Source organism: Chelonia mydas, chromosome 2 (assembly GCF_015237465.2).
Source record: "Chelonia mydas isolate rCheMyd1 chromosome 2, rCheMyd1.pri.v2, whole genome shotgun sequence".
NCBI lineage: Eukaryota > Metazoa > Chordata > Testudines > Cheloniidae > Chelonia > Chelonia mydas.
The window spans coordinates 28,738,866-28,766,577 of NC_057850.1; the positions used below are offsets into that span (position 1 = coordinate 28,738,866).

A 27,712-nucleotide genomic window follows, 5' to 3' on the forward strand; every position below is an offset into this window, starting at 1 on the left:
TGCTGTTCTAATAATTGTTGCACTTTAAAAAGGGCTTGCCAGCAAGACATGACAATGATATTTGAATACTGTAGTTATTTCTAAAAAAGCTGAAATCACAGCTTCTACACATGTCCTGGTGTCTCACTAGTCCAATTTTTGCTGTCTTGTGTTGAAAATAAAGTCTTCCCCTCACTAATGCGACGATGATCAAAAGTATTTTATGCTGCAATTGACATTCTAATGTAGAACATATAGTATTGCTTTGACTCTATAAATAGATGGGATTTACATATTTCTTGCACAGAATGAAAATACAATATTCATATTTATCAAAATAAAATATCAGCTACAAAATCCTACTCTTAAACCTCTCTGATCAAGCATGTTTCAAAATGCACCACTAAAATAATGAAGTATATTTGTCTCAGTTAATTAGCTTGCTCTGCCTGCTTTTGTGAGAAAATGCATTTTGTATAATGAAGAGAGAAAATACTGCCATTCACTGGAAAATAGGTTAGGCTTTATGCAATAAAATGAGCTGTATTATCTTAATTGAACAGTAGAGTGCATCAGTGAGGTAACTATGGTTAGGAGAATAATGAAATAGTTCTAAATAGAAAAGCAGGAATTAAAAACACACAAACAAATGAAATAAATCATATTTGTTGCACTTAAGATAATCTTATTTTGTCTTAAACTTATATTTTCTTTCTGCTTCACTCTCTCACACACTTATGTACATGCACATGTACTAGAACAAGACATTCTGTTCTGATTGACAAGTTCTGCAGGCATCAAAATCATATACTAGAGTGATGCCTCTATCAAACCCAGACACCAAGCACACTCAAATTATGGGAAAGTTTAGATTCAGAGCCAGTCTATTATACACATGTTCTGTAAACAAATACAGGGATTATAGGAGCATAGGCTCTGATCCTGCAATCAGTTCCATATGGGTGGTTTTTTGAAATCAAAGGGACAAGATGGGTAGAAAATCCATCCATGAGGATCCGATTGCAGGTCTGGGATCTTATTTTGCAATTGCCATGCTGAATGTGACAACTTGTTTTGAAAATTGTTATACAGAAACAACAAAAGTCATAGCTAAAATATCAAAACAATATTGCTTGGGAACTCATATAAGGAGAAAATTGCCCTTGTATGTTGTAGGTATGAATACTGTAATGTGCTTTTATGTTTCCTTTGTTTATCCCTTTAGATTGCTCAATTATTCTACAATATTTAAAAGAGAAAAATAAATATTTGGACAGAATTAAAATCCACACTTGAATTCCATTCTTAATTCCCCCCCCCACACACACACCAAATGAAGCCATCTGGCCTTGGAACCTCATGTTGGTAGTGTATTATACTATTATGGCCCACACTTTCAAATCAAGTAGAAACAATTACAGTGTATGTTAGCCAATTGTGAGACCTTTGGGTTAGACTCTTGTTTAACAAACAAAAAACAAGCATGAGCATGTAGATCCTTTACGTCCCCTACCTCTTACAGATGGGTTCCAAACCTGGAATTTTGGAACATTTACCTGGCATCTAAGCAAGTAGTCAGGGAAATATAAACATTCCAAGAATGCTGGGTTCTTTCTAAGATGCATTTACCCAGAGAAAGTTCCGATCTGGAGGTTTGGGGCTGCTATCCTTCACTGAGGAATTGTTGGCAGATAAAATATTTGTATCTGTATTTAAGGCCTTTCTTTCTCTTCTCCTATTTCTTTCTTTTTTATTTTAGTGCTTGTTAGATTACTATAGAAATGAGAAAACTTAATGTATTCTTGGGTATCATTTAATCATTTCTTGTTCAGTATTTTTTAGAAGTCTGTATTCCTCATATGGTAGATACTTTATCTACTATAGTTTTTTTTAAAAAAAGTGTTTGATAAGGGTCCATTTACTTGATGTGCCACTGACACCCACCTACGTGGAGTTAAAATGCCTAGCAAAAGGCCATTACTATGGTGTCAAAGAGATGACCTCATTTCCTCACACCTCCTGGATTCCTTGGGTCAAATGTAAAGGAGCGAAGGCTGAGTTATACACTTGTGTTGTGGGAAAGAGAGTAGACTCTACAGTGTGTAACTAAGCTTTGGGGGAGTTAGAAAAAGTAGTAATCTCAAACACAGCACAACCCAATTACATTTAATATGGTGAGGAGCAAGTTGTGATGTGGTGCAGCTCAGATGCTTTAACAACAGGACAGTTTATACCACCATATATTATCTATTAGAAACTTAAGCATTTTGTTTTGTGGAGGGTGGGATTTTAATATATACACATAGAGTATCTGTATGTGCAGATGCAGTCTAACTTAGTATGAGCCTCATTCCAGCTATCCAATACAGGACAGGATTCTTTTCTATTTCCTTATTGGATAGATCAGACTAAAGAAGCAACTCTAACATTGTGGGTGCAATATGGGGAGAGAATTGCGCTGAATCCAAACAACTTAGCCAATATATCTGAGCAGGAAATGAAGTCTAGGTGTATATAAATGTCCTTATTTGTCATATCCTACTTGTGACTATTGCAATGACAAATGTTGCCCCTGTTGCATTTCCTGTTGGTTGGGTATATTAGAGTTGAGAGATATTAGTACTGATAGGTTGTATGCAGCTCATCATTGCTTACATCCTATCAATACTAAATACCTGAGCAATATGGAATGCAACAGGGGCAACTGCTTGTGACTGTGGCAAGCCTTTCACTGAAGTGGAAGATGTTTCACAAGCTGGCATGTTGACTGTGACATGTCACAATCTAGGTGGCATGCTTCAGTGAGGTGAAAGGCAGCCTGACATGCCTTTCACTTTACTGCGAGGCATCCTACTGACACAAACTGCTGTGCTCCCGTCACGTTCAGTGAAAGCAATTTTAACATGGTAATATAAAATGGAAAGTAAATCTAAATTGCATTCATAACTCATATTAAATTCTGGTTGGATTACTTATTAAATGAAAAATTACTCATCAAAACTGTCACAAGTGAAAAAAGCCATATATCTATAGATGAGTGAATTCCATTGATTGGCTTATGGACCCCAAGACCCCTAGACAGTTCCACAAATCTGTATGAGGTACCTCATTACTGGATTTTACATTTGGATCTCTGCATTGACAAAAAAATGTTTAAAATTGCAAGTGGAAAGATAGCTGCCTAATGATCACACATGTGCAAGGGCTTGTGGCTTGTTTCTCAGGCTCTCCAAGCGCATGTGCTATAAGCAAATATGCCTTAATAAGCTTCTTAGAGGACAATAATATGCCAGCACAGTCACGCTTTTGATCACAGGCTTCTGCTAGTGTAGAAATCTGTCATAAGGTAATTACTGTTGTTGTGCTCAAAGAAGTAAGAGATAAGGTCCAATGAGAAAAGAGGCAAGTAAGGACAAAACAGAAAGTGGGAAGAGTGTTCTGCAACAATTGTGGGCAGCACGTTCAGAAAAACAGTGTTCCAAAATCAGTTGCAAAAGTTGGCCTAACTATGTTTTATGTAGCAGAACAAAAAAGCTATGTTGTAGTCAAACCTTTCTAACACCACAAACGTCTTCTCTTCCTGAGTTTAGGACTCTTGAGAACTCACACTATCCAACACATGCAAACACTTTCATTCAACTTTTGAAATCAGAAACAAGACTTCAGTATAGAACCATTCTTCCTGTCAGTGCAGCATTTCAATACATTGCATGTGAATTATTCCTCCTTTGGAAGATCCAAATATACCAGGTTTCACTGTTGCATTTCCAAAGTGACGTGAAAAAAAACAGATAAATGCTTTTGAACTCAGAACAAAATGTTTTATCCCAGGATATTTTATATAGAGATTTCCAGGGAGTGAGGACACAAGAAATGATGTAGCTAATATTGAGAGTGTCTCCCTTTTAAGGCTCCTATAAATATTCTGAGCTGTATTAACAGAAGTGTCATATGTAAGATGTGGGATGAATAATAAAGATATGCAGCAAGAATTTCTTGTAAAGAGGAAGCTTAAAACCAGGCTGCTAACTCCATATTTAGGCACATAAGTAAGGGATCTAATTTTCAATACTATCGCCAACAGCTCTGTGGCAAATTGCCAGCACTACTGTGATGGGCCTTGTGCTTTCTCTTCTTGGGGAGGGTTCAGGGAACCATTTCTCACCTCTGAACTGGGGTATTAACTGCCCCACTAGTGTCCTAGAGGAGGGGAGTGGAAAAGGGACCTGGCCCGCCCTCTACTTCGGATCCCAGCCCAGGGGCCTAGGAATAGCGGTAAACCGCTTGAACTAGCGGTTCCTTTCCCTGGACTACTTCCCTGTCCTGCCCTCCCTCTGCACAAACCAGGTGTCCCTTTACCTAGGGTCTTGGTTTTCTTAGCCCACTGCAGCACTTCTTTAAACTCTCCTCTGCTTCCCTCCAAACTGCTCTCTGCTCTAACACCAATCCACTCTGCTTCAACTCCTTTCCTTCTCTGATTGAAGCAGGGGGGGTTTATCAGGTGACTGGCTTCAGGTGCTCTAATTGGCTTCAGGTGCTTTAATTGGCTTCAGGTGCTCAAACTTTCTTCCCTCTACAGGGAATAACACTCTCCTGCTGCCCTCTGGCCATGCTATATCACAGCTCCCATTAATGTCAGTGGCCATGGTCATAAATCATAGAAATAAATCATAGAAATGTAGAGCTGGAAGGGAACTTGAGCGGTCATCTAGTTTATCCCCCCATGCTGAGGCAGGACCAAGTATACCTAGGTAATCCCTGACAGGAGTTTATGTAACCTGTTCTTTAAAGTCTCCAAGGATGAAATTTCTACAACCTCCCTTTGAAGCCTATTCCAGCATTTAACTTATCTTCTATTTGACAGCTTTTCCTAATATCCAACATAAATCTCTATTGCTGCAGATTAAGCCTATTACTTCTTGTTCTACCTTCAGTGGACATGGAGAATAATTGATCATTGTCCTCTTTACAACAGTACTAAACATATTTGAAGAGTCTTTGCAGATCCTACCCTTCAGTCTTCTTTTCTCAGAACTAAATATGGCCAGTTTTTCTAATGTTTCCTCATAAGACAGGTTTTCTCAATTTATATCATTTTTTGTTGCTCTCTTCTGGACTCTCTCCAATTTGTGCACATCTGTCTTAAAGTGCGGTACGCAATATTGGACACAGTACTCCAGCTGATTCCTCACCAGCATCTATTTGAACGGAACAGTTATTTTCTGTGTCTTGCATACGATGCGCCTGTTAATACAACAAAGAATGATATTAGCCTTTGCTCATATCCAGATCCTTTTCAACAGTACTAGCCAGTTAGTCCCCATTTTGTATTTGTGCATTTGATTTTTCCTTCCTAACTGTAGTATTTTGCACTTATCTTTATATTTCATCTTGTTGATTTCAGACCAAGTCTCCAATTATTCAAGGTCCTTTTGAATTCTATTCCTGTCCTCCAAACCGCTTGCAACCCCTACTTCTACAAATTTTATAAGAATACTCTCCATTCCATTGTCCAGTCATTAATGGAAATATTGTATAGTACTGGACCCAGGACAGACCCATCTAGAATCCCCCTCACTCATCCTCCCAATTTGACTGATTGTTTAATTATTTGTTTCAGTATCTTTCCAAGTATCTAAGTTAGCATGACTGGTCTATAATTCCCTGTGTCGTCTTTGTTCCCCTTTATAAAGATAGATACCATATTTGCTCTTCTCCAGTCCTCCAGGACCTCATCTGCCCTCTATGAGTTCTCAAACATAATGGTTCCAAGGTTGCTTCAGTTGTTCCTTAAGTACTCTTGGGTGAATTTTGTCAGGCCCTGCTGACCTGAGTACCAATAATTTATCTAAATATTCTTAAACATGTTCTTCCCATATTTTGGCTTGTATTTCTTCCCCCTTGTTAATATTAATTGTGTAAACCATCCAGTCACTATTAACTTTTTGGGGGAAGATGGAGACAAAATAGACATTAAATACCTTAATCTTTTTAATGTTGTCGTTATTAGCTCTTCTTCATACTGAGGGTATGTCTACACTATGGAATAAGGTCGAATTTATAGAAGTCGGTTTTTTAGAAATTGGTTTTATATATTCGAGCGTGTGTGTCCCCACAGAAAATGCTCTAAGTGCATTAAGTGCATTAACTCGGCGCAGTGCTTCCACAGTACCGAGGCTAGAGTTGACTTCCGGAGCGTTGCACTGTGGGTAGCTGTCCCACAGTTCCCGCAGTCTCCGCTGCCCATTGGAATTCTGGGTTGAGATCCCAATGCCTGATGGGGCTAAAACATTGTCGCGGGTGGTTCTGGGTACATATTGTCAGGCCCCCGTTCCCTCCCTCCCTCCGTGAAGGCAAGGGCAGACAATCGTTTCGCGCCTTTTTTCCTGAGTTACCTGTGCAGACGCCATACCACCGCAAGCATGGAGCCCGCTCAGGTAACCATCACTGTATGTCTCCTGAGTGCTGGCAGATGCGGTACGGCATTGCTACACAGTAGCAGCAACCCATTGCCTTCTGGCAGCAGACGGTACAGTACGACTGGTAGCCGTCCTCGTCATGTCCGAGGTGCTCCTGGCCACGTCGGCTGGGAGCGCCTGGGCAGACATGGGCGCAGGGACTAAATTTGGAGTGACTTGACCAGGTCATTCTCTTTAGTCCTGCAGTCAGTCCTATTGAACTGTCTTATGGTGAGCGGGCAGGCGATACGGATTGCTAGCAGTCCTACTGCACCGTCTTCTGCCGAGCAGCCAGGAGATGTGGATGGCTTGCAATCCTTCTGCATCGTCTGCTGCCAGCCAAAGATGTAAAAGATAGATGGAGTGGATCAAAACAAGAAATAGACCAGATTTGTTTTGTACTCATTTGCTTCCCCCCTCCCCTGTCTAGGGGACTCATTCATCTAGGTCACACTGCAGTCACTCACAGAGAAGGTGCAGCGAGGTAAATCTAGCCATGTATCAATCAGAGGCCAGACTAACCTCCTTGTTCCAATAAGAACAATAACTTAGGTGCACCATTTCTTATTGGAACCCTCCGTGAAGTCCTGCCTGAAATACTCCTTGATGTAAAGCCACCCCCTTTGTTGATTTTAGCTCCCTGAAGCCACCCTGTAAGCTGTGTTGTCAGTTGCCCCTCCCTCCATCAGAGCAACGGCAGACAATCGTTCCGCGCCTTTTTTCTGTGCGGACGCCATACCAAGGCGAGCATGGAGGCCGCTCAGCTCACTTTGGCAATTAGGAGCACATTAAACACCACACGCATTATCCAGCAGTATATGCAGCACCAGAACCTGGCAGAGCGATACCGGGCGAGGAGGCGACGTCAGCGCGGTCACGTGAGTGATCAGGACATGGACACAGATTTCTCTGAAAGCATGGGCCCTGCCAATGCATGCATCATGGTGCTAATGGGGCAGGTTCATGCTGTGGAACGCCGATTCTGGGCTCGGGAAACAAGCACAGACTGGTGGGACTGCATAGTGTTGCAGGTCTGGGACAATTCCCAGTGGCTGCGAAACTTTCGCATGCGTAAGTGCACTTTCATGGAACTTTGTGACTGGCTTTCCCCTGCCCTGAAGCGCATGAATACCAAGATGAGAGTAGCCCTCACAGTTGAGAAGCGAGTGGCGATAGCCCTGTGGAAGCTTGCAATGCCAGATAGCTACCGGTCAGTTGGGAATCAATTTGGAGTGGGCAAATCTACTGTGGGGGCTGCTGTGATGCAAGTAGCCCACGCAATCAAAGATCTGCTGATATCAAGGGTAGTGACCCTGGGAAATGTGCAGGTCATAGTGGATGGCTTTGCTGCAATGGGATTCCCTAACTGTGGTGGGGCCATAGACGGAACCCATATCCCTATCTTGGCACCGGAGCACCAAGCCGGTGAGTACATAAACCACAAGGGGTGCTTTTCAATAGTGCTGCAAGCTCTGGTGGATCACAAGGGACATTTCACCAACATCAACATGGGATGGCCGGAAAAGGTACATGACGCTTGCATCTTCAGGAACTCTGGTCTGTTTCAAAAGCTGCAGGAAGGGACTTTATTCCCAGACCAGAAAATAACTTTGGGGATGTTGAAATGCCTATAGTTATCCTTGGGGACCCAGCCTACCCCTTAATGCCATGGCTCATGAAGCCGTACACAGGCAGCCTGGACAGTAGTCAGGAGCTGTTCAACTACAGGCTGAGCAAGTGCAGAATGGTGGTAGAATGTGCATTTGGAAGTTTAAAGGCGCGCTGGCGCAGTTTACTGACTCGCTTAGACCTCAGCGAAACCAATATTCCCACTGTTATTACTGCTTGCTGTGTGCTCCACAATATCTGTGAGAGTAAGGGGAAGACGTTTATGGCGGGGTGGGAGGTTGAGGCAAATCGCCTGGCTGCTGGTTACGCACAGCCAGACACCAGGGCGGTTAGAAGAGCACAGGAGGGCGCGGTACGCATCAGAGAAGCTTTGAAAACCAGTTTCATGACTGGCCAGGCTACGGTGTGAAAGTTCTGTTTGTTTCTCCTTGATGAAACCCCCCGCCCCTTGGTTCACTCTACTTCCCTGTAAGCTAACCACCCTCTCCTTCTCCCTTCGATCACTGCTTGCAGAGGCAATAAAGTCATTGTTGCTTCACATTCATGCATTCTTTATTCATTCATCACACAAATAGGGGGATGACTACCAAGGTAGCCCTGGAGGGGTGGTGGAGTAGGGAAGGAAAATGCCACACAGCACTTTAAAAGTTTACAACTTTAAAATTTATTGAATGACAGCCTTTTTTTTTTGGGCAATCCTCTGTGGCGGAGTGACTGGTTGGCCGGTGGCCCCCCCACCACGTTCTTGGGCGTCTGGGTGTGGAGGCTATGGAACTTGGGGAGGAGGGTGGTTGGTTACACGGGGGCTGTAGTGGCAGTCTGTGCTCCAGCTGCCTTTGCTGCAGCTCAACCATACACTGGAGCATACTGGTTTGGTCCTCCAGCAGCCTCAGCATTGAATCCTTCCTCCTCTCATCACGCTGCCGCCACATTCGAGCTTCAGCCCTCTCTTCAGCCCGCCACTTACTCTCTTCAGCCTGCCACTTACTCTCTTCAGCCCGCCACCTCTCCTCCCGGTCATTTTGTGCTTTCCTGCAGTCTGACATTATTTGCCTCCACGCATTCGTCTGTGCTCTGTCAGTGTGGGAGGACAGCATGAGCTCGGAGAACATTTCATCTCGAGTGCGTTTTTTTTTTCTTTCTAATCTTCACTAGCCTCTGGGAAGGAGAAGATCCTGTGATCATTGAAACACATGCAGCTGGTGGAGAAAAAAAAAGGGACAGCGGTATTTAAAAAGACACATTTTATAAAACACTGGCTACACTCTTTCAGGGTAAGCCTTGCTGTTAACATTACATACATAGCACATGTGCTTTTGTTACAAGGTCGCATTTTGCCTCCCCCCACCGCGTGGCTACCCCCTCAACCCTACCCCCTCCCTGTGGCTAACAGCGGGGAACATTTCTGTTCAGCTGCAGGCAAACAGCCCAGCAGGAATGGGCTCCTCTGAGTGTCCCCTGAAGAAAAGCACCCTATTTCAACCAGGTGACCATGGATTATATCTCACTCTCCTGAGGATAACACAGAGAGATAAAGAACGGATGTTGTTTGAATGCCAGCAAACATACACTGCAATGCTTTGTTGTACAATGATTCCCGAGTATGTGTTACTGGCCTGGAGTGGTAAAGTGTCCTACCATGAAGGACGCAATAAGTCTGCCCTCCCCAGAAACCTTTTGCAAAGGCTTTGGGAGTATATCCAGGAGAGCCACGAATGCCAGGGCAAAGTAATCCTTTCACATGCTTGCTTTTAAACCATGTCTAGTATTTTAAAAGGTACACTCACCGGAGGTCCCTTCTCCACCTGCTGGGTCCAGGAGGCAGCCTTGGGTGGGTTCGGGGGGTACTGGCTCCAGGTCCAGGGTGAGAAACAGTTCCTGGCTGTCGGGAACACTGGTTTCTCCGCTTGCTTGCTGTGAGCTATCTACAACCTCATCATCATCATCATCATCTTCTTCGTCCCCAAAACCTGCTTCCGTATTGCCTCCATCTCCATTGAAGGAGTCAAACAACACGGCTGGGGTAGTGGTGGCTGAACCCCCTAAAATGGCATGCAGCTCATCATAGAAGCGGCATGTTTGGGGCTCTGACCTGGAGCGGCCGTTCGCCTCTCTGGTTTTCTGGTAGGCTTGCCTCAGCTCCTTCAGTTTCACGTGGCACTGCTTCGGGTCCCTGTTATGGCCTCTGTCCTTCATGCCCTGGGAGATTTTGACAAAGGTTTTGGCATTTCGAAAACTGGAACGGAGTTCTGATAGCACGGATTCCTCTCCCCATACAGCGATCAGATCCCGTACCTCCCGTTCGGTCCATGCTGGAGCTCTTTTGCGATTCTGAGACTCCATCATGGTCACCTCTGCTGATGAGCTCTGCATGGTCACCTGCAGCTTGCCACGCTGGCCAAACAGGAAATGAGATTCAAAAGTTTGCCGTTCTTTTCCTGTCTACCTGGCCAGTGCATCTGAGTTGAGAGTGCTGTCCAGAGCGGTCAAAATGGAGCACTCTGGGATAGCTCCTGGAGGCCAATACCGTCGAATTGTGTCCACAGTACCCCAAATTCGACCCGGCAAGGCCGATTTAAGCGCTAATCCACTTGTCAGGGGTGGAGTAAGGAAATCGATTTTAAGAGTCCTTTAAGTCGAAATAAAGGGCTTCATCGTGTGGACGGGTGCAGGTTTACATCGATTTAATGCTGCTAAATTCGACCTAAAGTCCTAGTGTAGACCAGGGCTAAGTAGTGATCAACACTTTCCTTTGTCTGTCTCTTGCTTTAATGTGTTTATAAGAGCATTTTCTTATTGCCTTTTATGTCCCTTGCTAGGTGTAACTCATTCTGTGCCTTAAGTGATTTTGACCCTACGTGCAATTCTTTTGTATTCTTCCTTAGCTATTTGTCCATATTTCCACTTTTTGTAGATTCCTTTTTGATTTTCAGGTCATTAAAGAGCTTCTGATGCAACCATTTTGACCTCTTATGAATCTATGATAGTATGATGTAGTTTGTGACATACAGCAGTTGATTTGAATATTTGCAAGAAATTGTTAATATAGCAATGTCAATGCCATGTTTACAAGGGTAAACCTGCCACTGGTCTTTTTATAAGGACTATGGGTAAAATCTGGAAGTCTTTAGCTGGACAAGACTCTTATTTAAATCACTGGGAGTGTTCCTTGAGCAGAGACTGAGGGCTTGGCTACATTTGCAGATATAGAGCGCTGGGAGTTAAACCAGCCTTTGGAGACCGCAGCAGGGAAAACACTTCTGTGTGTTTACACTGTCAGCTGCAAGCACACTGGTGTGGCCACATTAGCAGCTCTTGCAACGCCACGAAGAGCAGTGCATTGTGGTAGCTATCCCAGTGTGCAAGTGGCTGCAGCGTGCTTTTCAAATGGGGGGAGAGACAGTGTGTTTTGGAGGGCAGAGAGTGTGTCAACATTTCAACAGAAAATTCATAACCAACTCTAATTAGCTCATGTTCTTTTTCATTCTCAGAACTACGTTTCTGTTATTGTATCAGTTGCTTTGGTGGAAAGTCTCTGTCCCTTCCACATCAACGTCTTGTAATCCAAAAAGAGAGCTGGTGGGAAAATGAAAAAAAATCAGTTATTTTCATTTCAAAGTGTTCAAATCTGACCATTTTTCATTTTTAATCTTTCTGAGAATTTAAAAAATATTTTTTTCAAAATGTTTATAACAAATGTTTTCAAAATAGTTATCAACATTTTTCATTTTCAGTAAATGAAAAAGTTCAGTGACCATTTTCATAATGTTTTAGATAAAAGCATCAGAACAAGGCACAGCTTTTAATGAAAAACTAAGATTTTGTTTGTTTGTTTTTGCTTTTGAGAAAAGAAAAGTTCATGTTTTGAGGAAAAAAAGTCATTTTCTATAAGAAAACCTTTTGATGGAAAATTTTTCACAAGCTCTACTTGTGATACATCTCAGTACAGAATTAAAATAAAGGACTATCCCAAGGCATATATTTAATTGAGTATAGTGAAAATTAAGAAAATATTTTTAGGGCATGATGACTATCACAGTGGAACCTGGAATCCTTGAATGTCACTTGTTCTCAACTCTTGTTGTCCAAAACAGGGTCATATCAGTAACCTTTCTTTACCTTCACATTTGTCTTTTGTTTGACATCTGTACATATAAACACACAGCTCACCTATCAATCTGTTCCACAGGAAGAATTCTGATTATATTTAATGGAAGTTATGTGCAGGGAGTGCCTCCAGGACTGGGTTCTTATGCACTTAAATCTTCAGCACATACCAGCCACTCTCTCCATTTAGCCAATGACTGCACCGCACTTTGAAGCAGGAGGGGGTTGTCTGGCTGGCCAAATGAAGGGAATTGCTTTCTGGCTTTGGGGTGTGGGATAGATGAAAACTGCTGTAAATGAATCAGCATGGGCACGGACTCATCCCCTGGGAATGAAGGGCTTAAAAGAGGCTGTGCCTTAACCCTCCCTTTTACATGGAGCAGGCTGAGGCAGCAACCACCCTCCCTCCCCTTTAGGTGGTAAAATATCAGGTCTGGTCAAGACCTGCTGTGGGCATTATGCTAACAGCCTCTTTGTTGAGTGGGACTGGGAAGGAATTTTTCCCTTGCCACCATATTGGTTTGGGTGCAGTTGGGGGGTTTTTGCCTTCCCCACAGTAGGCTCTGTTCATGCATGGCATGACGGGTGGTAGCTCATTATGTAAGTGTGGGGCAGATGTCCAGTGCAGGTACTCCATAGGAAAGGTATACAGTGAGCGGATAAACGGTTTGGAAAAAGACTTAGAAAGAGGTGTTCGTTAAAGGAATTAATTGGGGGAGGGGGTTGGGGACTCCTATGATTGATATGGCAGGGAGCCAACCCCCCATTATTATAGCAGACCTTTGGATTTGCTGGAGGGACCTGGATAGAAAAAGAGGGGGAGCTGGTGAACCCCCCCCCAGTAATTGTGGAATAAATAGGTTTTACCTGCACTGTTTACTTTTATCTGCCAGGTAGTCCCATCTAATAATAAAGTTGCAGCCTGATTAAACCCATGCAAAATGTGTCCTGTCCTTCTTTTGGTATAAAATCATTGCATGTCCCTCACTGAATTCAGATTAGCTAGGTTCCGCTATTCATATAATAGATTCAGGAGATAGTAGAGCATGTGTTTCCAAATATAAAGAAGCATACACTATAGAAGAAGTAGCTTGGATTTCATCTGTGCGTAGAGGGCCAGCACCACACATATACAGTGCTTAAATCCCACTTAAACTAAATGGGGATTACATGATACATTGGTTTTAGGCTAACCTCTGCCCAGAGGAGAATTTCACCCTTATGTTGTAAACCTCCTACACTTTCATAGAAAATAGTGAGATGAAAAAACTTGTGGTTATTGGCATATCTAGCTTCCTCTTTTAGCTCAGAATTTGCATATCCCATACTACCACAACTAACTTCTTACATTTGAAATATAAATTATTTATTTCTGGGTACGCAACTATATATCAGCTTTAGTGACTGTCTTAAAAAACAAACTCCATGGAACATCAAATTTTTATCTACATATGTATGTGTGGTTTAGAATGTTTGCTTTCAGAGTTGATCATGCTTTTACAGTGCATTGTGCCTAATAAAGAAGAGAAAGATGAATTACTACATTTGCTGGATGCAATTCAAATTTACAGTATGTTCAAAGTCCCTGTTCAAGCATCTTTAACTAACTGATTGATTAATTATCTGTGCTTGAGACTCAATACTGTATATCGAGTGAAAAGTTTTAATTTGTACCAGTTTGTTTAGTCTTTTTTAGTTCTTACTAGATGCAAGATTTTTTTTAACAATAAACAATGGATTTTTTCCCCAGATCCCATGAAGATTTATATTTGTATTGTGTAAATTAGACCAAATTGAATTTAGTGATTCTTAAAGGTTTCTTCCCAGTTCTATGATATGTCAACTAATATAATTGTTTTGATTATTAATATTTGAATAAACTACGAGAGCTACCAGACAATGGATGTAATACGGTATACTTTTCTTGTAAATAAAAACACTGAAACATGATAAATTAGCATGTGTATAATGAATTTCAAACAGGTGTGATTTTATAAAATAGTTTTGCAAGTATTTTTTTCAATGAGATTTGCGGTTCATCATGTCACAACTTGTATCTGTTTTGTGTGTGTATTTAAATAACCAGATCATGGAATATTGCTTTGAATGGGGATTTTACTGTTTGCCACAGTTGTTTCAAGACCCTCAACAACAAAGGGTCATAAAGGGCTAGGTTGCCTTAATGGAGTAATAAGTACTCCAATACAAGGAAATATCCCCTGTTTTAGGAGAGAGGGGAAATTTTTAAATACAGTTTTATCCCCTGATTTTAGATATGCTGCATGATAACACCAAAGTACTATGATGTGGATGTGAAATACCTTAGATATGTAGCTTTTAACATAATTGTCAAAATCCAGTAGTACTCTAACCTTTACATGGCTTCCTCTTAATTTCTGGATGCAAATGATGTTGTGTATTTTAATCTATTATTGCATAAAGCTTCAAATGATTTGGGACAAGATTAGTTTTGAATGCATCCCTCTTTTTAAAAATTGAGGTCGAGGCAGTACTTAAAGTGATCAGAAAAAGGGGGGTAGGGTCTATCATAGCCCCAGCCAAGTAAGATTTTCATGCACTTGATACAGACAATTCACCATTTCTTTTATACATATATCACATAATTGCATTCAATCTTAGTTCATTACACTGTTTATATGTATTTATTGTTGTGTTTAAATGAGCCAACATGCCTCATACAAATTATTGAAACAAAATACATCCTGTGAGTTTGGGGGATAGGACATCTGTGGGGTTCAATGAGTTTCAGTGTGGTTGGGCTTTCTCTGGAGATAGGGGGCTGAAGGTGCAGTGAAATTCACTAGGATTGGAGTCTCTGAGGACAGGGGGCTGGTGGTTCAGTGAGATTTGCTGGGTTTCAGGATCTCCTTCTTGGATTTGAGGGCTGAGGGGTGCAGAGATTCAGTGGGTTGGGGTCTCTCTCTGGGATTTGGGGGTCTCTGGACATAGAGATCCTACTGGGGTGCAGTGAAATTAAGTTTGATTGAGGGTTTTCTCTGGGTATAGGAAGTGAGATTCAGTGGGGTTGGGGTCTCTCTGGGGTTTAGGGTCTCTGGTGTTTTGGGGTCTCTCTGGGGTTATGGGCAGTCACATTCAGTGAGATTTGGGGTCTATCTGGGAAAAGGTGTAAGGGGTGAAAATGGTCAGGAGTCTCCCTCAGGAATTAGGGATGAAATTACAATAGATTGGGGGTTTCTCTGGGGGGGGATTAAAAGGGAAGTGACAATGGGGTAAAGGTATTTCTTGAGGTTGGGGTGAAGTGATGGTTTGGGGTCTCTTCTGGGGTGCAAAGAGACCTTGGGGCCCATTTCAGGGGTGCAGCCTCTGCTGTCCCATCCCCTTTCCTCCTCACTTCTTCCCTCACTGCTAGCCTGGCTCTGAGCCTGTGGCTATAAAGTGCTGGGTGGCTGGTTCCATGCCCCTTGTGGCTTCTTTTGGCCACTCCCAGGCTTCTAAACTGCACCTGGCCAGGTCCCTCCAGAGCTGCTACATCAGCTGCTCCCCAAGCTCAACTTTGCTCCTGTCAAGGTTCCTTCCCCACTCTGAACTCTAGGGTACAGATGTGGGGACCTGCATGAAAAACCCCCTAAGCTTTTTTTTAACCAGCTTAGGTTAAAACTTCCCCAAGGTACAAACTATTTTACCTTTTGTCCCTGGACTTTATTTCCGCCACCATCAAGCATCTAACAAATATAACAGGGAAAGAGCCCACTTGGAACTGTCTTTCCCCCCAAAATCCCCCCTAGCCCTACACCCCCTTTCCTGGGGAAGGCTTGAAAAAATCCTCACCAATTTGCATAGGTGAACACAGACCCAAACCCTTGGATCTTAAGAACAAGGAAAAAGCAACCAGGTTCTTAAAAGAAGAATTTTAATTAAAGAAAAAGTAAAAGAATCACCTCTGTAAAATCAGGATGGTAAATACCTTACAGGGTAATCAGATTCAAAACATAGAGAATCTCTCTAGGCTAAACCTTAAGTTACAAAAAGACACAAAAACAGGAATATACATTCCATTCAGCACAACTTATTTTATCAGCCATTTAATCAAAACAGAATCTAACGCATATCTAACTAGATTGCTTACTGACTTTTTATGCTTAAATAAATTTGTTAGTCTCTCAGGTGCCACAAGTACTGCTTTTCTTTTTGCGAATACAGACTAACACGGCTGCTACTCTGAAACCTGTCATTATGCAAGGCACCGAATTTAGCCGTATGGAGTGGAAATCTATCAACTTCATGAAAAAATTCATACAGATACAGACAGACATCATCTTCCTTTCCAAATGCAAACAGATGGACATCATACCAAAAGGACTGAAGGTAAAAAATCCATTACAATCTACATACCACACCGACTATGCTGACAGCTTGTGCCACACACTCTCAAAGAAACTGCGGAACCACCTGATCAACATCCTCTACAGCAAACAGGGAAAGATTAAGAATGAGCTCTCAAAACTGGACACTCTCATAAAAAAACAACCTTCCACACAAACTTCCTCTTGGCTGGACTTTACAAAAACTAGACAAGCCATTTACAACACACACTTTGCTTCTCTACAAAAGAAAAAGGACACTAAACTATCTAAACTACTACATGCCACAAGGGGCCACAACAGTGGTTCCCTTAACCCACCCAGCAATATTGTTAATCTATCCAACTATACTCTTAGCCCAGCAGAAGAATCTGTTCTATCTCAGGGCCTCTCCTTCTGCCCCTCCACACCCACGAATATGATACAGTTCTGTGGTGACCTAGAATCCTATTTTCGACATCTCCGACTCAAGGAATATTTCCAACACACCTGTGAACAACATACTAACCCACAGAGACCTTCCTACCAAGACTACAAAAAGAAGGATTCTGGGTGCACTCCTCCTGAAGGTTAAAACAACAGACTGGACTTCTACATAGAGTGCTTCCGCCAACATGCACAGGCTGAAATTGTGGAAAAGTAGCATCACTTACCCCATAACCTCAGCCGTGCAGAACACAATGCCATTCACAGCCTCAGAAACAACTCTGACATCATAATCAAAAAGGCTGACAAAGAAGGTGCTGTCAGCATCGTGAATAGGTTGGAATATGAACAAGAGGCTGCTTGGCAGCTTTCCAACACCACTTTCTACAAGCCATTACCCTCTGATCCCACTGAGGGTTACCAAAAGAAACTACACCATTTGCTCAAGAAACTCCCTGAAAAAGCACAAGAACAAATCCACACACACACCCCTGGAACCCCGACCGGGGGTACTCTATCTACTACCCAAGATCCATAACCCTGGACATCCTGGATGCCCCGTCATCTCAGGCACTGGCACCCTGACAGCAGGATTGTCCGGCTATGTAGGCTCCCTCCTCAGGCCCTACGCTACCACCACTCCCAGCTATCTTTGAGACACCACTGACTTCCTGGGGAAACTACAATCCATCAGTGATCTTCCTGAAAACACCTTCCTAGCCACTATGGATGTAGAAGCCCTCTACACCAATATTCCACACAAAGATGAACTACAAGCCGTCAGGAACAGTATCCCCGATAATGTCACGGCAAACCTGGTGGCTGAACTTTGTGACTTTGTCCTCACCCATAACTATTTCACATTTGGGGACAATGTATACCTTCAAATCAGTGGCTCTGCTATGGGTACCCGCATGGCCCCACAGTATGCCAACATTTTTATGGCTGACTTAGAACGACGCTTCCTCAGCTCTCGTCCCCTAATACCCCTACTCTACTTGCATTACATTGATGACATCTTCTTCATCTGGACCCATGGAAAAGAAGCCCTCGAGGAATTCCACCATGATTTCAACAATTTCCATCCCACCATCAACCTCAGCCTGGACCAGTCCACACAAGAGATCCACTTCCTGGACACTATGGTGCTAATAAGCGATGGTCACATAAACACCACCCTATACTGGAAACCTACTGACCGCTATTCCTACCTACATGCCTCCAGCTTTCATCCAGACCACACTACACGATCCATTATCTACAGCCAAGCTCTACGATACAACCGCATTTGCTCCAACCCCTCAGACAGAGACAAACACCTACAAGATCTCTATCAAGCATTCTTACAACTACAATACCCACCTGCTGAAGTGAAGAAACAGATTGACAGAGACAGAAGAGTACCCAGAAGTCACCTACTACAGGACAGGCCCAACAAAGAAAATAACAGAATGCCACTAGCCATCACCTTCAGCCCCCAACTAAAACCTCTCCAACGCATCATCAAGGATCTACAACCTATCCTGAAGGATGACCCATCACTCTCACACATCTTGGGAGACAGGCCAGTCCTTTCTTACAGACAGCCCCCCAACCTGAAGCAAATACTCACCACACAACCACACACCACACAACAGAACCACTAACCCAGGAACCTATCCTTGCAACAAAGTCCGATGCCAACTGTCCACATATCTATTCAGGGGACACCATCATAGGGCCTAATCACATCAGCCACACTATCAGAGGCTCGTTCACCTGCACATCTACCAATGTGATATATGCCATCATGTGCCAGCAATGCCCCTCTGCCATGTACATTGGTCAAACTGGACAGTCTCTACGTAAAAGAATAAATGGACACAAATCAGATGTCAAAAATTATAACATTCAAAAACTAGTCGGAGAAGACTTCAATCTCTTTAGTCACTCGATTACAGACCTAAAAGTTGCAATTCTTCAACAAAAAAACTTCATAAACAGACTCCAATGAGAGACTGCTGAATTGGAATTAATTTGCAAACTGGATACAATTAACTTAGGCTTGAATAGTGACTGGGAGTGGATGGGTCATTACACAAAGTAAAACTATTTCCCCATGTTTATTCCTCCCCCACCTCCCACTGTTCCTCAGACGTTCTTGTCAACTGCTGGAAATGGCCCACCTTGATTATCACTACAAAAGGTTTTTTCCTCCCTGCTCTCCTGCTGGTAATAGCTCACCTTAAGTGATCACTCTCATTACAGTGTGTATGGTAACACCCATTGTTTCATGTTCTCTATGTATATAAATCTCCCCACTATGTTTTCCACTGAATGCATCCGATGAAGTGAGCTGTAGCTCACGAAAGCTTATGCTTAAATAAATGTGTTCGTCTCTAAGGTGCCACAAGTACTCCTTTTCTTCTTGACTTTTTACAGGAGATCTAACCTGCATTCCTGCTCTGGTCCCGGCAAAAACAACACACAGACAGAGAGAACCCTTTGTTTTCCCCGCCTCCGGCTTTGAAAGTATCTTGTCTCCTCATTGGTCATTTTGGTCAGGTGCCAGCGAGGTTGTCTTAGCTTCTTAACCCTTTACAGGTGAAAGGGCTTTTCCTCTGGCCAGGAGTGATTTAAAGGTGTTTACCCTTCCCTTTATATTTATGACAGCTCCCCTCCAAGATGGGCTGACAGGCCAATGCATGGGTGGTGCCAGTCCATAGGGGAGTGGAGTGGTGCCTTGGGAGCTGTATGTGGTAGCAGCAGTGGTAGAATCTCTGTGTCCCTCAGCAATCCCCCTTGAGTTTAAAAAAATTCCCATGTCTGTAACACCCCCCCACACACACATACACACACACTTTAAACACTGGATCAAGGTGGTTGAGATAGAGGGGTTTCGAAGGCAGACAACAGTGATCAAAGGCATAAAAAACTCTTATGGAGACAGTTTGAAAAGTTTCGCCTTGTTTCCCTTAGAATGGAGAAAAAAGCGGGAGGACATGATAAAAGTATAGAAAGTAATGAAAGGTATAAAGAAGATAGATCAGGAATGTCACAATTTTCAGGGTAACTGCACCTTTAACTCCCACTCCATGGTCTTGTCTGTGCTCAGGTCTCTTTCATACACCTCTCTGGACAGGGACCCAAGTCCCTCTCCTTTCTGACCAGGGGCGTTTTAGGCTGCAGTCCACTTGCACTTCACTGTGATTATTCTAAGTGGATCTGACAAATGGTCAACCCTTACTCTTTAGTTTGTCTCCAAGGACAATGTCAATGATATAATAGTGACCCAAACTGTTCTTTCAAAGCAGAGCATATTTATTAAAAAAGACAAAAGCCTACAGAGAAAACATATAAAACAATAAAAGATCTAGACACATACTAAATATACCAGAAGTGACCCATCAGCCCTATAGGGACCGGGCAGATTAAAGCCCTTCTAACCCCTAAACAGGTTTGGGTCCCCCCTTGGACTAAAGGTCAGTCCATTTGTTGAAACTCTCTCGGTTCAAGCTTGCCCTTTATATTCCTAGTCCTTTTTTTGTGTCTTGCCTCTCCTCTGGGACTGTCTTGAACCAGGATATGCAAGCCATCCGAGGGGTGGTACTTCTCTGGAGCTGTTACAGTCTTGGCCATTTGGCCTAATCATTCCCCATTATTTTAGCTTTTGCATGCGGTTGCAATATCTATCAACAGAAGCTTCTGTTCTCCCTCTCTCGGAACACAAGAACAAGGGGACATTCAATGAAATTAAAATGTGGCAACTTAAAAACTGGTAAAAGGAAATACTTTCCCCCACTACCTGTAATTAGAATGTGGAACATTGGGTTGTCATTAAGCCAAGAATTTAGCAAGTTTCAAAACAGGACTAGAAATGTATATGGATAAAAGTATTCAGAACTGTAATAATTCGCTCACAAACATTTGGTCAGGGATATTAAATTCAGGTTTCAGGTTTTAAAACAATGTCTATAAGGGATTAGAAGCAGGGGTGCTGGAACAATTTGTGTAGTGGGGTGTTGAGAGCCATTGAACCAAACTGTAAACCCTGTATATGATGGAAACCACTTCAAGCCAGGGAGTGTGGCAGCACCCATAGTCCCAGCACCTATGATCAGGAGCAATATGGGAAGCAGATCTGTTTACAGAAGGCAGATTGGTTTACTACAGGATTCTTGCACCTTCCTCTGAAGCATTAAGTGCTGGCTGCAGTCAGAGACTAGGTGGACCTCAGGTCTTTTCCTGTATGGCAGTTCCTAAGTTCCTATCAGATGAGGAACTCAAGCCAACAGACCCTGGATTTAAATGTAGCACTACATTGCCACTGAGACACCCTCAGCTCTGAAATTTGCTTCTCTGATTGTCTGAAACAGCTATGTTTGTTGATCTTTTCTCATAGGGTTTTACCGGGGGGGAGGATTTGGGTGGTTCATGGCTAATTACATCCACCCAGAGGTTTGGTATTAGGCACATATTATAAATATTAAAATAAATGCTGCCTACAAAAAAGACAAGACTAATGCACTTCCCAGATGAATTACCCTTAAATCGCCATGCATTTTTATTTGTTCCAAATAAAAAAAAACTCAAAGAAGTGACAAATGTATTAGCAGTTTCACAATTGCATTATTATCCAATGTTAGTACAAAATTGTTTGAAGTGGAGGGGGAAGAAAACTTGATTTATCATTAGCCATTTAAAAATGAAATGGAGAAGGCCATGTAATTTTTTAGTAGTGCCATGTAATAATGCAACTGGAAAACTGATTACATACAGGAAAGAGAATTTTTTAAATTAAGTTATTAAAATATAATAACAGTTTGTGAGAGCACATTCTCTTGTGATAGCAATACTAGGTGAATGGTATTCAGATCAAGGGCGTCATTATAAGCAGTGATTATTGCAGGTATAGATCTAAGATTTCACTTTTCTTTTTAAGGGCTTCCCTATGCCTTGCCCTAGCTCTATTATTTGCAGAGCCTTTTAGGCAGTGGTGCTGGGGCCGCTACCATACCCTCTGGCTTGAAGTAGTAATAACAAACACCAAATACATGATTTCCATCATCAGCACCCCCGCTATAAAAATTGTTCCAGCACCCATGCTTTCAGAGAGCACTATAATCCAGATTTCCAAAAGTGTTCAGTTTGTAGGGTAAATCCAGACTGAACACAGTATGTACAGTGACCCTAATGTCCAAGGGACCTATATATAGTTGCAAATGAATTAAAATAACACCCAAAGGAAGTATTAAAATCATAGGATGAGATTCCCTACCCCTGCTCTGACCCCTTTACATCACCAAAAAATGGCTGCAATGACAAAAAAGGGGCCTAAAACCCCAGTTCCAGCTGTGAGAGGATTCCTCCAGAGAAAGAATGGCAGAAGACAACTGTAAGGCTGCCTTCTGAGGACACTTTCATGAACCTTAACAACAGGACTGGGAATAGGAGAGTCTTGTTAGGGTGGGGCCATAGTATTGTGGAGATTGTGAATGGCAACGTGGCCCATAGGATAGCACCTGGAGCCTCCCATAGCTCAGACAGGCCCCTGGGCTGTTACAAAAGGGGCTTCAGAGCTGGCCAGGCTCAGGAGAGCATAAAGAAGCCTCCTTAGCCCCCTTGCTGCTGGGTTGTGAGTTGTGTTGTGCAGCATAGGATCTCACCCCTAATATTTAGAGATGGAAAGAGCCATTATGTCATCCAGCACACACCCCTGCCAATACAGGATTGTTCCCTTATGGTAAATATTTTAATATTACCTCACCTTATTTTTAAAAGTCCAGTACGATGACATATCCACCACTGCCTCGGGGTGACAATTCCATAACCTACTAGATCTCACTGTCAATATATTTCATGCTTATATGAAGCTTACACTCTCTTTTTCTTAATTGAATCCAATTACTAGTTATACTTCTCTGCTCCATACTTAATAATTCATCTCCATTCTTGGTGTTAACAACACTCTACTTCTACATGCAGACTCTTGTCTTGTTCCCTTGTATATATTGCTTAGGCGGGTTACATGCATTTAGATCTTTTCATCTTTGTCCTTAAATCAATTACTCTAGGTCTCTGATCATTTTTGTTGATCTTCTCTGAACTTCCCACTAATCTGTCGATATTTTTCTGATCATATAGTGCTGAGAATGTAACTCAATATTACAGATTTACTGGATGGCAGTTGCTAAAACTGCTCATTTTTTCCACCTTTTTGGGGGTGGGGACAAGGTGATGCTGGTTATGGATAAGGTTCTTTGGTTTGAGTTGTTTTTTATAGTGAAAATAGTATGAGTCAGATTTTCAACTGGTGTAATTTTGCATAGTTTCAGTGAAGTCAATAGAGTGATGATGATTTTATGCTTGCAGAGTTTCTGGTTCATAACATTAGCTTTTTATCCAGTTCTCTTGTTCCTCCCCCTTTCACCAGAAATGTTCCAAAATAACTGACACTGAATTAATGTACAGTAAGTCCTCGTTTAATGTTGTAGTTATGTTCCTGAAAAATGTGACTGTAAGCGAAACAGTGTTAAGCAAATCCAATTTTCCCATAACAATTAAAGTAAATAGCGGGGGTTAGGTTCCAGGGAAATTTTTTTCACCAGACAAAAGACTATACACACACACACACACACACACACACACAGTATAAGTTTTAAACAAACTATTTAATACTGTACACAGCAATGATGATTGTGAAGCTTGGCTGAGGTGGTGAAGTTAGAGGGTGGGATGTTTCCTAGGGAATGCCTTATTGCTAAATGATGAACTAGCAATCAGCTGAGCCCTCGAGGGTTAACCCATTGTTGTTCATGTAGCCTCACACTCTACAAGGCAGTACAAATGGAGGGAGAAGAGACAGCATGGCAGTCAGAGACAGAGACACACACCCTGTGTGTGTGTGTGTGTGTGAGAGAGAGAGAGAGAGAGAGAGAGAGAGAGAGAGAGAGAGAGAGATCCACATTGTCCCTTTAAGGATGCTGACCCCACTCTAAGTATACTGCTTTTTTAAATATATCAGGAAGTTGAGATGGCACTGCGGCCAGCAAGCTCCCTCTGTCCTGAGCTCTGTCGTGTCTTCCCCCCCCCGCTCTATGGATGGGGTGAGCAGGGGGGAGGGGGGACACTCTGACATTAGCCCCTCTCTCTTCCCACCCCCACCCCGCACAGCAAGCAGGAGGCTCCGGGGAGCAGCTCCAAGGCAGAGGGCAGGAGCAGCACATGGCAGTGGGGGGAGGGACAGCTGATCTGCCGGCAATTGATAGCCTGCTGGGCGCTGCCGCACAGGGAACTTAGGGAAAACTTAGGGGAGCTGATAGGGGATCTGCGGGTCCACCCTGGTTCCAAGCCCCAGCCCCCCAGCCCCCCAGCCCCCAGCTAGCTGCAACGGGCTGCTCTTCCTGCAAGCAAGGGACAAAGCAAGAGGCTGCCAAACGACGTTATAAGGGAGCATTGCACAACTTTAAACGAGCATATTCCCTAATTGATCAGCAATGAAACAATGTTAACCAGGATGACTTTAAGTGAGGACTTACTGTATTAATTAATTCCCACATTAATTCCCACCATACTGTAATGAATATCATTCAGCCCTGCTGATTGATGCATTATCATTTTTCCACGTGTTTTCATACCAATTTTTTATTAACAACAATAGTGTCAAGATGTTCAGTTCTTCACAATTGCCCATCATTCTGTTCCATATTCTTCTCATTAAAGACAAATTGTAAAAGCAGTTCACGGGTTAACCGTTCTTGAGACATTTGTTTTATATTTCTCTCCTTTATTAGCACTCCTTTCTCGCTGGTATGTCTTATTTTCCTTTCTATATTAGCAAAACTCCTTCTTATTCCTCTTATTCCCTTTAATTTTCATTATTTCATGCTACTCTTCTGCTTCCTTAATCTTTACCCTTCAAGTCATTAAGTGATTCTCTGTATTATTATTTGGTTTCCTTCCCTTGTTCATTTCCAGTACAAGTCACTTTTTATCATGAGATTTTTGAGCAATCTCTCTGGAAAACACATTGCCTGCTTCCCACTTTTTTATCTCTCGAGGAATTGTAGTCTGTTGTATTTTAATTATTGTCCTTTTTATGATGCACTATGTTTTCATGCTCATGGATTGTAAATATATAATTCCAGCACACACTATTCACTCCTTTTTATTAATACTTCCTTCAAATCTAATGTGCTTATATGCCTGTGTATTATTGCTCACTATGTTGAATTCAGGTAGTTCATAGTCACTAACATATCAAATTTCTCTACTGAACCTTCCTTTGTAATCTGTTTTTTCCCCATTGGAAAGAAGTCGTTGCAGGATGATTTCTCTAGATGGACCTCAAGGAATGTTTAATATTTATGATCATTTGTATGTTTATGATGCCATAATATTTTGTTTGTATAGATATATTACCAAAGCGCTCTGTTATGCTCACAGCAAACAAACAGAGACATTTGATAAAACTAAAAAATACTCTTGCTGGAAGGAACACTACTTTATTCCTTAGAATTCAGAATGGTGACATACAAGAACTCCAAAACGGAAAGAGACAAAGCAGGCTGCTTCCTAAAACAGAGAGGCACAACTCAACCTTACTCAAGGCTGTCTGTCAGCTGACTGATTGCGGCTAGACCCAGCTTGCATGTTTCCCTACAGAGCCTCTAGGGTGGAAACCGGACAAGGAAAAATCCCCGTTCTTAAAGTGATAGCTGAAAGCATGAAAGAGAGTCAATTTATGAATTTGCCAGGGTGCAATTTTTTTTTTAATTCAGATTTTTAAATCTGAAATCAAACAAACTAGGTTTGACATTTGAATAAGTGTTAATAGTGTAACCCTTCTTTTTTGAGTCCTGGGAGTATTAGCTTACTAGTTTTAACACTGGGTTCTTATCAGATCAGCTTTTAACTTGAACAGTATTTTTCTTACCGGGTGTAACCGGGCACAGACTCACTAGCAGCACCACCTGCTGGTCGTCTCGGGGAATTAGCATTCCAGACTCCTGAGCACCCTCTTCAGGCTGGTGTCTCGCCGCCCACAGCTGGCCCCATGTCCCTCCCAGGACCCTGGTGCCCTTTTAACTGGGTGCTGGCAGTACCCCCACAGTTCTTCCCACAGTACCCCCCAAATCAGCGCGGGGGAATTATTGTGTTAAGTGCTGTACCAACACACATGAAGACACACCCCTGCCCTAAATGGTCACAATTTACTTTTACAAATTGTTAATATAGTATAGACAGTGATTTATATAAAAATAATTAATAAATTCATATTTTCCCTTACAGAGTTACAGAGTAGTTCTTGTGGCAATCCAGGAATTCCACCAAAGGGTATCTTGTCTGGTATGAAATTTGATGTTGGTGATAAAATCCACTACAGTTGTGTAACTGGATACATTTTGGATGGCCACCCACAGCTTACCTGCATAGCTAACTCAGTGAACACAGCATCATGGGATTTCCCAGTTCCTATCTGCAGAGGTAAGAAATGCTATGCTAATCTTTCTTTAAGTATTTAATGTACATTTATGAATTGAAGCAACTTACTATTTCTCTAAAATAAATTGAACAATTTACTTATCAGCCTTATTGTATGCCCTTCCTAATTGTTCTGCCAGTTCTGTTTTTAAAACCTAGTTCTTCCCCCTTTTACAATAGATGAAAAAGATAGAATTCTGAACTAGATACTTAGTGTTTGATTGTGAATATGACTGATGTGGCCACACAGGGAAATAAACAAAAGAATTTAGGAGTGGGGTGGGGCTCTATGACATTGTTATTTCCCTATGTGTGTATGAGGCAGGAAGTCAGACAGCATTGCTGAGCACGAGGAGGAAGTAAACCACACCCTATAAAAGGATTCAGTAACTTAGTTTCCTCTTGAAGTAAGGGGAAGATGGAAGAAATTATGACCATGCCCATTTACTTATGCACAGTGAATGCTGAACATTACATAGTTGTTTAGTCATAATGTCTCCATCTAGTTTCTAATATACAAATTCCACTTCACATTTGGAAAAATGTCACCAATTGCAAAGTACAGTTTAGAGAATAATTTTCAAAAATATTTCTATGTTGAAATAAATTATCTCATAATTACAAATAATGCACCATCATAGCACAGCACTGCACATTTCCTGAAGAAACTATTGACCTTTTTATTTACTTATTTTTATTGGTCATTCATACATTACACTTATACTGGGTGAGAATCATCATTTCTTCAGATCTGCTTCATGAAGCATTTGGTCACACTCTTTTGAAGATATCTGTTCTTCAAGAGTCCAATGCTGCACCTAATAAAGTTAATGGGAGTCTTATCAGTGGGAGCAATTTATCACACAAGTTATCAATTAGCTACCTCTACTAAATGAAGTTCAGAGGGAGAAAATGAAAACAAATATTTACTTTCTGTCATCTTACATGTCTGTTACTTTTACTCATGGAAATGGATCCATTGATGACAGAAGTAAAGCAAGCACGATTTGGCCTTTATTCTTAGCTATTTTGTTTCAACATGAGACATACCTTATGTAGATTTCAATCTGAGGGACATATACTCAAGGTCTCATGCTACCACCAGTTAAACATTATTGGAGCTCCTAAAACTATAGATAACTTTCTAGCACAAAGTGTATTGCATCCATCTCAGGGTAATACTATATTAGACCTCATTCTGGTAGATAAAGATGAATTGATCACGGGCCTAAGAATAGATGGCTTCCCAGGTGCAGGGGATTATGACTTAATTTAATTTATGTGCAAACAGAATATAAAGGCAGCCAG

At 42.1% G+C, this 27,712-nt stretch overlaps 1 protein-coding gene across 2 annotated transcripts in view; it reads left to right on the plus strand.

Annotated features, from left to right (window-relative positions):
* The window catches only part of CSMD3 (CUB and Sushi multiple domains 3), a 1,174,472-nt gene that overhangs the window by 246,859 nt on the left and 899,901 nt on the right, over positions 1–27,712 (plus strand). For both annotated transcript variants that reach the window (XM_037892097.2, XM_043539165.1), the window contains exon 4: positions 26,213–26,407. In XM_037892097.2, the coding sequence (XP_037748025.1) occupies positions 26,213–26,407 (195 nt within the window). The remainder of the gene's footprint in view (positions 1–26,212; positions 26,408–27,712) is intronic.